The 15,108-nt window shown below is 30.7% G+C and overlaps 1 protein-coding gene across 4 annotated transcripts in view; it reads right to left on the minus strand.

Moving 5' to 3' along the window:
* The window catches only part of LOC141461337 (uncharacterized), a 219,519-nt gene that overhangs the window by 9,892 nt on the left and 194,519 nt on the right, over positions 1-15,108 (minus strand). For 2 of the 4 annotated variants that reach the window (XM_074142294.1, XM_074142295.1), the window contains exons 3-4: positions 6,213-6,403; positions 2,740-2,843 (exon numbers count right to left, since the gene is read on the minus strand). In XM_074142294.1, the coding sequence (XP_073998395.1) occupies positions 2,740-2,843; positions 6,213-6,403 (295 nt within the window). Of the gene's footprint in view, positions 1-2,739; positions 2,844-6,212; positions 6,404-6,847; positions 7,238-15,108 lie in introns of those variants that run through there. The other 2 variants (XM_074142297.1, XM_074142296.1) reach the window with 2 other exon arrangements.

Genomic DNA, 15,108 nt, shown 5'->3' on the forward strand with positions numbered 1-15,108 from the left:
AGTACAAAAAACCCGGATAACCTACACATTTATTTCCTTTAAAAAAGCAGATTCAAAAACCGTCGGCGGGACCTGATAAACTGACGTCACGGGCTGGATCCGGCCCGTGGGCCGTACTTTAGGTGACTCCTTTACTAGAGTACGGATCGATTTCATTGAACCCTTATTCAATCAAAACCTATAACAATGCAATTGAATTCTATTGTAACTACTGCAAATTAAGCAAAAGCCTGTACAGATTTGTACGATTTGTCCACTGCCATATGAGCCTCTTTCTTCTTGTCTGTCCTCTTTGCGTTTCCGCTTTCGTGTTACGACATTCTCAAGATTAAAAATAAATGTCAAGTAGTTAATCTTTAGGTGTTTGATTTATAATCTTCTGTGTTTGTATAGCGTTTTTTTTACTCGCATCAGCTGTTTGTAATATTATGTTCAAGTTTCATTTTAATAAAATAGTTATTTTTTTAAATATAAATTCAAACAAAGATTGTAATTTAATGCTGCTAGGAATACGGAGCAATACAATGCATTGCAGTATAATGCACTGTACCCATAGTATGACCGCTTGGCTTCACAAATTAATAATTCTGCATCAAACCCTACTTCAACCGGAAGTCTTAAATGACTAAATAATTTTTTCCAAATTGTCTCAAAAAAAGCTCTCACGATTTACTTTAAACTTTGTATTCCTTAATTTGTTCATCAAAAGTTCGGAGTGTGTGGATTCAATTACGCGTACTTACATACATATATTTAAAGCGAAGAGTTTAGAAAATTGTTATATAAGAAATAAAGCTTCACATGAAAGAAAAATTGCAGCTTTATAATAATTTAAAAAAAAAAAAAAACTTGCTCTATATTTAGCAGCTCGGTGACCTGTAAATTAATCTCTCACACATTTGCGCAAGAAATTGTGACATTAAACATTTTAAAATATGTTAGGAAAAAAAATGTTCGGAATTAGTTTTAAGATTTAAACTTATTTTCTACGAGAAAATTTCAATGAATGAAAAAGATTTGAATTGATTTATAATTTGAAAATAAAAAATAAGAAAAAATACCCTGGATTTTTTTTTTTAAATCCCAAACTGAAACTGCTCTAGGAAGGTGAATTAATTCCAGTGCAATTACCACGGAACTTCTTAATTCCATTCCAGTTAATTGTCTGTAAATTTCCTCTACTCCCAGATCGCAGATTCATTGATGGGCAGTGCAATCTGTGAATAATTGTGAGAACACTGACCAGAGATCAAAAAGTTTCAGACAATAAGGACTACCAGTGGTTGAGGCGCCGCCTATAATTAAAAATTCAAATTAAACATTTTTTCTCTAAAAAGGCTCCTTAAAGAGCGATAATGACAGAGCTTAGTGAGCTCAATGATGTTGAACACACCATTGTGGTGTCGTGGAGGATCAGCGGCACGCTATACGAACGCTTATGGTAAAAACATTGCAAATATCTCATGCATGCAAACACAATTGATCTCCCGAGCCGAGGGCGTGGCCAAGCCATATTAAACAAGAAATTACAGGAATGCATGTTAATGTTTAGGCTGACGTTAAGTAAGGGGTTGAAAACAAAAACGCCTTCTTAGCCAAAATACTTTTGTAGGCATAATAAAACAAAGTTTAGGGTTTATTAAGCCCACAATTAAAATGTGTGGCAAACTTCACTCTGAAAGTAAGATATACAGGCGTATTGACTCCTAAAAGTCACATTTACGAACAATTTTGAACAGTTTCGACACTTTATTCATGAAACGCATCACTAATTGAAACGACTGTAGTACTTAAGCTTAGTAACAGTAACAGGAGAATAGCCCTTTAAAGTTACTTAGGAAAACCTTAACAGTTTCATCTTAAGCTTTATAAATATGTAAACATACATTAGAGAAAAAAATAGCCAAAATCTAATGTTTTTCAACATCTTGCATTTTCGCGCAGTTTTTAACGATCAGCCCTTACACAACTATCCTAACAGGCAGTTTTAATTAATTGCAATTTTATGCTCTAATTAATGTATAACTGGTTTCGAAACTTGATGGTTCTTAAATATACGTATTGCAATAAAAAAAATATATATATACGAAACAATAAGTAAATAATAATGACAGAAAACCAATAAAAATGTAAATTATAATTAAAAGCTGGCAAAAATTCAGCAATTATGCCCAGGGATGCCTACATATACACATAATCTAAATGTCTGATGCACGGACTGTACGGATTTAAAAATAAATTCACATTTCATAGCAAGTACCCAGTTCCTACGAAACACTAGGGTTTTGGAACAATAACGGGCAGTCAAACCTACACAAACAAGTGATGGGTAGGGGGGGACCGGACTTAGGTTTAATAAACCCATTGGCAAAAATTTTAATCAAGTAATCAAAAATTTCATTACGTGGTGTTGCGACTCGCAAAGTTGGATCGATTGATTTTTTCATTCTGTACACGCTGTTTAATTATGATTTGTTTCGGATTTTCGTCTCTCTTCAGTAATTTTATGGAAAGCTTAATAATGTCAGAATTTAATAAAAATCAAGCTTTCAAATGAAATAAATAACAAAAATATATTGAATAGAAAAAAAGATAATAATGGAATATATTTGTAACATGGATGCGATAGATAACGATCACTCTGCCATAGGCAGTCGTTATCCATTGCGTGTTTTTTAATAATGGCATTAAAAATGATAAATTGATGAATTATCTATCTAACTATACAAAATTACTCACCTATGCTGTGAAGCATCAGCACCTGGTTTCAGCTGCACTAATCCAACAATCAGTAAAACAGCACCCAAAAGTAATGATACCACGACAACATGTAATACAGAAACCTGCAAAAAAATTGGTAAATTAAACACTCAACTTTCAAAAGTACAAAATTTTTGAATTACACAATAGTTTATTAATTTTTTTTAAATTAAAATGAGCGCAACATTCCTTTTTCAATTGATCATTAATATTTCTTTCAAATTCTGAAGTAAAACCAGGTTCTAAATTATGTTTTCTAACATAATTTAAAATAACAATTTCACATAAAATAAGACATGTATTTGTTACACTAGCCATTCTACCAATAAAAATAACACATGAATTGTTTGTGTTTATAACAGGAAGGCAAAGTATGAAATTATTGTTACTATTATTGGAAAAAATATATCCGGTAGCATGACAAAAACTAATTATTTGACATTTCTTTTCTCCCTCACTCTCTATTTGGACTCTCTTTGTCTAATTATTGAATAATTGTTCATTTCCACATACGTGTTTTGGTTTACAAGAATAGAATGACAAGTTATAGATATTGTAAATAATGTCCCATACAGTTATATTTCACAATATTTCACTTATTTGTCAATTAAAGGAATTTACGTTATAATATTTCTTCTGTAATATAAGTTCTTTCATAATTCGTCTAAGAAAAAAGGCAAAAAATTGATCTATACTGCAACTTGTTTTTTGTTAGAAAAAAGTTATTGAGTTTTCGTCTCTCCCCTGATTAAGAACACCCAATACTATTGCGACCGGCTTGGTAAAAATAGGCATTATTTAATGCTAAAGTATACAGGGTGAACCAGTAAGTATTGTCCATAGACCTACTGTGTGCAGTACATCTAAAGTGGAGTCCAATGACGTATTGGCCAACTCCATATTTTCCACTGTTCTTGAGTGAAGTCACTTTAAAGTTTTTTTGGCTAAAAACATTACTTTTGTTCCAATAAAAGTGTTATTACTCAGAAAGTTTTAGTCCGAATTCGATTCTGATGTCACGGTTAGAAAGACAGATAAATTTTCTAAAAATTGACACCATTTCAAAGCATAAGTTATTCTCCAAAACAGTCTTAATCTTCCTCCTGGATACTGGGAAAAATAAAAGTAATCGAAATTTTTAAGAAAACTCATTAGGCCCTTACGTGATCATCATTAGGTGTTGGCACTATTTATAAACGTTTCCTTGTTTAATGGGCTTTCAAACGGTATATCATTTTCCAGGATTCCTTTTATCTTCGTATGAGAAATTATGTTTGTTTTACGAGAAAACGTGTTCACGAGCACTCAACAGTGTTAGTTATCAAGTTGTTTAATTCATTGAAAACTCTTTTAGATGGACCAGTAGTCAATTTTTAAAGTAGATTGTCTTAAAATAAGGAAGTCAAAGGCTACAATTTGCACTTAAAAAAAAAAGAGTTACTTCTGACCTCTCTATGAAATATTTGAGAAAATGTTAGGAAATATTTTAAACAAGTACTATTTTTATAAACAAAAATTCATATAGTTTGTATTTACTCCAAATTACAATTTCACAAACAACTAAACTGTTGAAAAAGAAAAGAATGTGAATAAACTTTAACCTTTTTTTTTTTTTTTAAAGTGCAATTTGTAACCTTTGACTTCCTGGTTCACCCTGTATATTACTTAAAGAAGAAAAACCCTATTAACTGGAAAAGTACCAATCAAAAAACGTATCACAGTTTGTTTTTTTTCTTTCCTTTAGATTTTCATAATAATTGTACCTCAGAGATCTCGTTAAAAATCTAAATTGGAAATAATTAACTGAACTGATTATTGCTGTTCCCAGTGCCCAACAGTTCGTCCAATGCCAAAGTGATTAGCATCTCGAAGCCAGCGTAATAAAAGAACCCACCAATGAAAGTTTTAATTTAGGTTTTATTTCTAAAAATTTGCATATAAAGCCAGTGATACATAAACAGTGTGGCCGATAAGAACAATTCATGAAACCAGTTAATAACCGATTTAAATATTTTATTAATTTATGATACTTCAATAAAACAGTATACTGGTATACTTCACAGTATAATGGGGAACTTAAAATATCTATCTTATTACCTGATTCCCTAATCAGACTTAGACTTTTTTACCTGCCATCACTAATAATTAAGATCGTGCAAATTTCGGCTTTTTGCTTTTTGACATTGGCTACAAGAAATACACGAACTTAGGTCTCTTTAGTACGAAAAAGTACTTACTTTAGTAAGTCTCTGTGTGTTTGCGGTATTTCTCAACTCAAAAGAAGAACTAAATATCATGGTTTGATAATTGAAGTCTTCTCAGCTGGGTTTTCTCTTAGAAAATTTTTAAACAGCCCATACACGTTAAGATTGGTCGTCCAATGAAGTCTTATAATGCTAGTCGTCTCAAACATGAGTCAGGCTAAATTTAAAATCTAAATTTTTACTATATTTTTGCTATATATTTTTTTCTAAATACTGCCAGGATTAACTGAAGCAATAATTATATGTAAAATGATTATAGTTGCGTGCACAGAAGGAAGTAGAACTCGCAAGATGAGAAAAAATAGATCAAAGATTCGTCTTAAAGACAAAAAACAAAAGAAAAATGGCAAATTTCCTTCAACAAAATCAGCTGTTTGAACTGAAGATAACTTTACCGAAAGATTATAAAATGGCATTTTTTGTTAGGAACTTCTGGAAATATTTACGTTTTCTATTATAGAAGAAATAAGCTTAGAAGAGGAATGCAATAAACTGTAAAGGAACGCTTTCAAACAATATAGCGGTTTCAAGTCTATCTAGGCGATGTGTTTAAACTGCAATTACGAACTTTTTTTTTACTGAAATCCACGAATTTAGAACAATTAAATATTAGTGGTCAAGAGCGTTGGTAAAGTAATTGGGAGATCCCCAGTTCGAATCCTGCTTATGACTACATAGATAGTGTTTTTATTTACAAAATTACAAAGTACAAACATATAACTCGCGTATGCATCTACTTTATATTTGTTAGAAACAAAAATTATTTATAGTAAAGTATGAGCGCTTCCACGACACCTAATTGGTAGTTACACGTTAAGCCCCGCCTAAGTACATTGGCGATTACTTAACTTATTAGTTTCTAATCAAATAATGAATTTAATAAAAATTTAAATGCGAACTCTTCTTACAACCTTGTTGTACAGCGCATCCACCCAAGACAAACTTATTCGTAGAACACAAAAATCTATTTCGATTTGCTTTTTTTTTTCGAATCGAGTTGAACAACCAGATCTTTGCAACAAGACTCGCTCGAGCACAATTGGGCGACTCTTGTATAACTGAACTTAAATTGCATAATAAATCTTAACGTGTACGTAGGCCTTTAAGTTTATTACATTCTGTACAACAGATTCACAGGAAAACTTTTACTGCAGACTCTTAAGTTGTAAAAAAAAAAGAATCACTTACCTTCCCACAAACATACAATTCAGGCGGAAAATGATGTGAAGCCGGAGGACTTTGTAATGGACTTGGTGTGGCCGACCTACTGTGTGGCGATTGTAGATACAGCAGGCTGGGTCGTTTATTCCTTTTCTCCTGTCTTCGTCGTTCGTGCCGAACGGCAACCGCTGGCATTGCCCCGATCATGGCCGCTTCGTCTATAAAAACAAAAAATGCAAAAAAAAACGGCTGAATTTATTGGATCTCTTTTTTAAAAACCATACATTGAAAAATCTTTTAAACACATAACGATTGATAATTACAAATTTTGCTTTAAAGTTTTGACCAAAACTCTTTCTTTTTTAATTTAGAGTGGAAAATGTACATTAACCACGGACGCAAGAGAAGATATTTATTCTAGGCTAATTTGTGAAATCACTGCACAGTGTTGCTTCCATAGACTTTTGAATTACTTATCTTTAACTAATAAAATAATTCAAGACAAATCATTAGCCAATGCTACGAGAAAAATGTTTAGGTTAGCCCAGGCAATAGTTAATTGCCAATTATAAAAATCAGTATAAGAATTCAAGTTATTTAATTGTTAACAGGCAGCAAACTTCTGTTACAAATTTTTTTTAATTCAGTAATTGTAAACTTACCTTATTGCCGATGCCCATACTTTATTATCTTCCACAAAAGACGAAGCTGCTGGCAGACTAGTAATCCATTATATAAATGTTTTTTTTCTTCAGTCAAAACAATATTTTTGCTGGTTACTGAGAACATTTTTCCTTGCGACTGATTTCATTTAATATCTTTTACGACTTAACTTCTATAAATCTTCCTGAGTAGCCTTATATTTTCTCTTTTAATTCCAACAAAAATGGAACTGCAGCAAAATCTTTTAGAATAGTAAAATAAAGAAACATTATAAATTTACAAAAGTGCACACTAACCGGTTGGAAGAAGTACGCAGTTCGTAGCTGGGTAGAAGAACCCTTACACTACCTTTACAGGTGGTTTTTCTTATCGCATATAACCTTCCTCAAGGAGGTAATTTGTGGTTAGTTACATTGCAAAATAAAAAATACAAACGCATATATTAAATGTACGTTTAAATAAGATAGAAAAGTACCTCTCCATTAAACTACGTAATTTTAAGTGAACGTGATTTAGTTTAATTGCAATTGGAACTAATTTCACCAATAAGATTCCAGATTTATGTTAGTTTTAACTAAGAATGATTACAGCCAGTAAGAAAAGTTTTTTTTTAAAAAAAAAAGAAATTGTATCACCTAAAACTTACAGAATCGATCGCTAAGAGAGTGTGTGTTAAAAAAAGAAACCTCCAGTGCAACAACGTGTCACCTTTGTCAGATTATCGAGCTAAGTGAATTCAGGTCGTACCTGTATCCATTCTAGGTCATTAGTGTAGAAAGAAGACGTTTATTAAGCACGTCTTGGAGTTTATGGTACTTAACGTCTCTTAACCTCTTTAACAGCGTGTAAGGATGGGATTCCTTAGCACTTATCACCTTGCGAAGATGGTAGATATCCTCTAGCAACGCTTTGCTTGAAATTAACAAAACTTTTACTCTAGAGAAACTGAATTTGTTTTAATTAAAAGTCCTGAAGGATCCGCAGCAACAAAAGAAGGCTAGTAACAAATGCAATTTTTTTTGTTACAGGTATTAATCCCGGAATTGGTAAAAAAAAAAAATCTAGGCACAGTACACAAAATTCAAGCATGCTCAATTTCCAGAAGAAGAAAAACTAAAAAAACACAAGCAGAATGCCCAGAAAAAGATGAATTTCTTGAAGCCAACAGACTGAGGTAGGCTAAGTACGGAATGAGGCATTTTTCTAAACAAAAAATTATACTACGTATTCTGAGGATTTTCTCAAAGAATACTGCAAGGGTCGTGATAATAAGATGGCTGGAAACTGTAAAACTTTTCCTGAAAGCTGAGGAACAATCATTCAGTAAAGATTATAAAGTCGTAAGTTCGTAATAGAAGTTGGAGGACATTACTTGTCTAAAACGTTCTCTGGTTCTTTAAACATAAGATCCGCGTAATGTTTGCTACAGGAATAACATAAAAATTTTTGTATTTTCAAATATTTTTTCAAAGTTATATTTTAAGCTTATAAAAAACTGTACAAAAATTAAAGTTGTGCACAATAAATAGTTCATTTTCATTTAAACAAAGAAATGATGGAATTTTTATAAACAAAACTTGTTCAAGCTATAATTCCACAATTTTGAACAAATTCAATGTACTTTTTTTGTGTTTATACAGTAATAAAATATTATACAATAAATTAAAAAATTATTTAAAATAAAAACAATATCTTGTGCAGGTACATATGATTTCTTTTTGTTATTTCGAAATAAATGTTAATCAAAATGATTTCAGAAAACTGATTTTTGTTATATCTGATAATAGTTATTTACAAAATAAGAAAAAAGAAAGAGAAAAAAACACTTTCTTGTTTTTCGAGAGGTTATTTGAGGAATAATTCTTAATATTTATATAATTTATATTTATTAATAAATACATAAAATGAAAAATATTTAACGACAGGAATTGTCAGTCTTTTAATTTTTTTTTGGGTAAGCAAGTATTAGCGTGAAGCAAATACAGTATCACATATGATAAAGTAATATATATTAATTAATATTGATAATGATAATAATAATTACGAACCAGAGATGGTTAACCACTTATTCTTTGCTTGTCCACAGCTGGCAAACAAAGATGATACCTCGAAAAGTACAAGGGCAAGGACGAAGATCCTTCACAAAACTCTGAAGCAGAAAATGTACCCACCGGATTTGAGTTCTATTGGCTATAACCATCGAGCGTATTAGCGCTTGATTCGAGTACGTTCTGTGGGCAAAATTTTCCATATTCTAGGCGAAAAATTAATACAACAGAAAGATTGTATTCAGTCTACCGTTGATTGGAAAGAAGAGATCTGAACAGCGTATCTTGAGGATATTTAGGTATCTATGCGACATCCAAAGGGGATTTGCTGGCCTAGATGGAGGCATTACCTAGATTCTGGTGTTGCTCAGAATATCTTATTTTGGAGAGTATACAGTTGGATTGTGGATTAATGGCAGGGACGCCTTAGATCTACGTTGATCATAGTATTCTTTACAATCTTTCCTCCCCAATTAAGTAAAACTAGCAACAGGATATGCCTTGTCTCTCTCGACCATGAAGCGTGATCACCTAATCGCTTCCCTCGGGACAAAAGACTCCAAGAAACCTTTCACAGACAAAAAAAAAAAAACCATACCAGTCTACCCTACTATTGTAAGATATCCCTGGGTACGCAATGTACGCTTTGTAAATGTAGTATTGGTGAAACAGACGGCGGACTGACCCTAAACTAAAAAGAGGTCCACAAATCTGGCAATTCTGACTGACCTTACTGCGTATCTTGGGTAGCTGACAGCCAAGCTAACCCAATTTGCAATCCTAACTAAATTTTCTATTGCATCCGAATCAATGATAAAAAAAAAAGTTCTTGAAGAAAACAACCATTTATTTTTACCCTCCTCCAATGCAGAACAGTGGCTTTCATTGCCTTCCATCCTGGTAATCTTCAGGAACTACCCATTACTCCTCTGGGCTAGGCTGTTGAATGTCCCAGTAATTTTGGAGCCTTGCAAGGATGGCTTGAACCATAATCTTTACTTGTAAGTAATAACTTCTAAAAAAAATTCAAACTTTTAATTTTTCCTTCTAACCATACAGAACCAAATACTTCCCTTGTCTTAAAATAACTCGAGGTTCAAGAAGAGCTGCCGAGGATATTAATAAATAATAATCATTATAATAAAGTATAAAAATTTTGGTACAAAATTTATTTTTATAAATACAAAAAAAAAAAACTAAATCATTAAACAAATCTACTTTATGTGAAAAAACATACGGCTTGTGCTAGGCTAGTTCATCAAATAGTTTTGAATTTTTATAAACATTGAAAAAAAAAAAAGAAACATTTAGGTACTAATATTTTAATATTAATCTTGAGTGTTTAGTTTTTATTAATTTTATAAGGGAGAAAAACATTTTTATAAAGCAAGAATTGTTATTTATTTACTTCGTTTTGGTCAATGAGTTTGCTAAAGTATGAATTCTGGAAACACTACCAATAATAAATAGTTTTAAAAAATTTTTTGTTTTACATTAATTTATTACACCACTTATAGAAAGTAATTAATGATTGATTTTTTATTAATTACATAATTAACTTTTTCTTTGTGATAATAAAAGGCAATTTTTTTTTTTTTAATCATATTTACACAAATAATTTTTATGAAATTTATAGATTATCTTTTCTTATTAATTTATTTTGAGAAGGAGAATAAAGGGAAAATGTTTTTTATACATGTTTTAACATTTTTTATGGACAATATTACACAAAAATCTGTAAAATAAATTTTAATAAAACACATTTAGATCTCCTTACATTGAATATCATTAATATTGTTTCATTTCTTAATAATCATTAACGTTTCCAACAATAATTGACTTCCATTTTCGTATAATTTCAATCCTTAAAAAGTAAATGAAAAGAAAAACAGGAACAAGTTCAAGAATTCCTTGAAAATGAAAATTATTTCATTATAAAAAAAAATTTTCTTTTACAAGGTAAGGAAAATAAAGTGTTTTTTCTTTAGTTTAAATGATTATTACAGATATAGACACATATTAATCACATATTTGAGTATTATTAATTTGAAAAAATAAATAAATAATAAAATAATTATGTTCAATATATTCATCAATGAATTATTCTATTGATTAATGAGAATAAATCTATGTCATTCATAAAATTTGTTAATTATAAACACAATAAGAAAAAAAATTTAATGTGAGCATATTTATTTGATTGATTTAGATTTTTATTTTTGGAAAAATGTTGATGTGATTTTTATGAAGCTACACCAGATGATTTTAGAATTGTTTCAAAGTTTTTTTTGAAATGACTGTAAGAAATATATTCATATTTCATGTATGTATTCAATCAGTGATGTATTCAATCGTTGTAGTCAGCCATTAAAAATGGTTTATATTTGTGTCTGGATAGTTTTAGGGTACGACTTAAATGCACTAAGTATTGTTTGTTCTTCTCATGCATTATTGGGGCTCAGAATGATTTCTGAGGCTGGAAAATGTATCTTCTACATTTGTTGATACTTCTAGACTAATTCTAAGAATACAAAATGAGTTGAGAGTATAAATTGAAGAACAACGTTAGTACCGTTATTGCCCAATGTATCTTCAGTGTTCTCTTCAGGTATAAGAGAACTTAACGTAACTCCTACGAAGAGAACTTAACGTGACTCCTACGAAGAAGGAATATTATTATTTGGCTGAAGCAAAAAAAAATGTCTACGATTTTTTTTCAAAGCTATTTTGGGCACCCATGCAGGACAGTTATCCTGAAGGACTACAATAACAGCTTCTGTAAAAAAAAAAATTCTATCCCTGAACTGAACCATTAAAGATTCTCTATCAATCAGGGATCCCTTTTTAAACGCCTCAGGCGGAAAAATCTTTTCAATACTCCCAGAACCAGGAGAGCCTCCCTTTTAAATTGTTCCTATTCTTGTCCATTTTAACAGCTTCAGCAGAGAGGCATATTTCCAGTATTCCAGGGCATCATATCCATAAATAAAATAAAGCTACCTTTAATGAAAATTAAAATATGGACCCCTTAATGTTCAAATGTTCTTCTTTCTTCGACTGTTTAATTTCCAGCATGACATAACTTTCAAGAAAATTTCTGGCAAAATGACAACACAATTTGTCTTCAAAATTTAAACATTTTTTTTGAAGACAATATCTGAATGTCATCTTTGATTACAATTCTAAAAAAATATTTGAGGTACTTCATTAATTTATTTTCACAGAAATTTGGGCACATCACTTTTTGTTTTTTTAGATTAATATTGTTATTCTCAATCATTATGCTTAGCTTTATTAGCATACAATTTTATTTTATTTCTAATCTATTTTAAAATTCTAAAATGTTTGTAAATTAAATATTTCTTTTAGCAGAAATGCATTTTTTATGCAATAAGATTTTTTTCTTTTAATTCTCTGTAATTCCAGTTTAGTAAAATTACCTAATACCAAGTTAAAATTAAAATTGAAGTTTTTTCTTTTTAATTGCCTAAGACAAAATTAGAAATTTTGATGAATAAGTTTAAGAAGTAAAGCTAGATTAAGATTTTATCTGTTTATTTGTTCTTTAATTTGTGCTATAATTTCTGCCCGCTACATTATTATTATTATTTATTTGTATTTACATAAATTATTTAAACAAAAAGAAATGTATTTACAAATTTTTAGGTTGTTAATTTTTTAGATAAAACAATTTTTTTTTTTACTTTATTTTATTGGTCCGATTGTGAGGTTTAAGTTAATATTTTAATTATAATAGTCATAAAATTAAAATCGTAAAATTAATTACTTTGGGGAAAAATTGGGCAGTGTTTTACTTTTCAACGATTGTAAACGGAAACTACTTTGGTATTAATGATTTTTTTCAAGATTTCCTCGCAGAGAGGCATTGTCCAGAAGAAGGAAAATTCAACAACAATGTGTAGATTTTTCATTCACTTCTCATGAATCTGAAACAAAATTTAGATTTACGAAAAACCCCTACCGTGAAAGCCACTGAATTATTTTTATTCGTCCGAGTGGTGGAGCTTAATAAGCACTATGCTATCTAAAGCCCCTCTAAGCCCGTACAGCTTTCCCAAACAAAAACTAAATCAATAAAGCTCTAGACCGTGGACTTAGGACAACCAAAAGATTAACAGATTTACTGAATCGAAACAGTAAACTTAATAAACAGCTTAAGTTCTTTATTTGTTTATACGTATATATATATCCACCTAAAATTTTAAACTTTATTTGCTCTCATCTCCTATGAGAATCTGCAATGAGATGAATGGGTGCTTTCTTCTGTACCATAAAGTGTAAATTATGTGGAGGACTCCCTGAAATCTATGAAGTCTAATGAAGGATTCAACCATTCAATTCTGAGAATATGACCATTACAGGTTACTAAAAGCTGTGAAGCTTCCACATTCCAGTAGCTTAAACAAATAAGTGTCCAAAGCCATGCCAGATGCATCAGGATCCAATACAAGGAAGAGAGTATACACCAATTCTTCTTCTCATTTCCTGGAAACATTCCATATATTGTTGGCTCCCAATTCAGAAAAAAACACGCTTGGTAGAAGATCATCCAGCACCAATTTCGGGATAAATACATGAGACTTTGTTGCTTTCAGCGCAACCTGTCTAACTGAGTGGGTACTAATCTATTTAGAAGTTGTGTCCCACTCATAAAAAATACAACAAGAAAATAGCGTAGAACTCAACAATGGAATAGAGTTGTCCGTTTAACAAGTGTTATAACCAAGTGTCCTCCAAAACGCAAAACATTGAACAGCTGTTCCTTGCATTCTGTATTACTTCCTGAAATAGTTATTCATATCACACCAGAGAGAGAGACCGGCCTGGTTAATGAAACAAACTGAAATTAAACTTGGTAGATACTTCTTCTAATGAGGTCATCAGGGTTCAAAGTGTAATTTAAGATTACAGATATTTAGGTTTAAGTTCATTTTGAGGTCAATTACAGTTTGAGGGTCAACAAAAACCTTACTCTTTTTTTGTCCTAAGGGAAATTGGGGAAGAATGAACATGTAATCAATGAATAATTTATCAAATTTTAGACCTAATTATTTTTTTGAAATTTTACGAGGTACGCCATCAAATTTTTATTTATATAAATATGAATTATTAATAATAATTTTATATTTAAGATAGATTCTTTTTTTTTTTGTTTTTCATTAATAATTTTCTCAAAAAATTGAGCAAATTCTTCATTAGAAAAATTGTTCATTATGAAAATGGACAACATGCATAAAATTTTCCACAAAATAATAGAAGAAGAAAAACAATTGGCTACATTTTTACTAAACTTGGTATTAGGATTGTTACGATTTTATTTTAGGTATTTTGTAGTTTACCTATTTTTTTAATTTTTCCGTCCTTTTTTATTTCTATTTTTATTTCTCTTTCTAATCAAAATCTTCGAATTGATTTTCTTGCAGGGATAAAATTATCACACAAAAAAAAGGGTTATAAAAAATTAGGATATAATTTAAGTACAGTTTAAGACTGATGGTTATAAATAAATAATTTTTGTACATTTATGGGAAAACTAAAGCTTCTTATGTGCCAAATTTTCGCGGTATAAATAATTATAATTAAAAAAAAATCCATAAAGCCAAATGATACTTATGAACCATAAATCAAAACCTCTCCAGGGAGGATCCAGATCTGCTGATTTTTTTCAGCTATTTTATTGTTAACGATACAATGGGGAATACCTCGCAAACCCATGCGATTCACATGGAACCAAAAGATTTAGTTGGTTTGGTGAAACCTATGTAGTAGCTTTAGTTTTATCCAGACTCTTTTTTGACTTCTCCGTGTTCCGTTGATCTTTTGACTGAGAGGAGAAGCTAGAGCTATAGAGGATTTAAACTTGAAGGATTTCTTTTCAACTTGAGAGAGAAAAATCCAAAGTGAAACATCAAACTTGCTACATCTACTTCCAAAGAATGTTTCAGTATCTTCGACGACAACAAGGCCTACTTTTTCGAAATAAAGAAATTACTGTTCATTTTTTTTTGGGTGACTAATTCATAGTTTCAATAGGATGAATAGTTTCAATAGTTGCCAGTTTCAATCATGATATATTTTTATTATGCCGAGTTTTCCGACCTAGGGACTAGGTCATCTTTTCAAAGCTAATTTACAATATAATGTTTTACATCATCAGAGGGTTGGCATGTCTTCTGTCTTGTCTGTTCATG

This window comes from Rhodnius prolixus, unplaced genomic scaffold (genome assembly GCF_049639745.1).
Source record: "Rhodnius prolixus isolate KJV_2025 unplaced genomic scaffold, Rpr scaffold_6, whole genome shotgun sequence".
NCBI classification, from domain to species: domain Eukaryota; kingdom Metazoa; phylum Arthropoda; class Insecta; order Hemiptera; family Reduviidae; genus Rhodnius; species Rhodnius prolixus.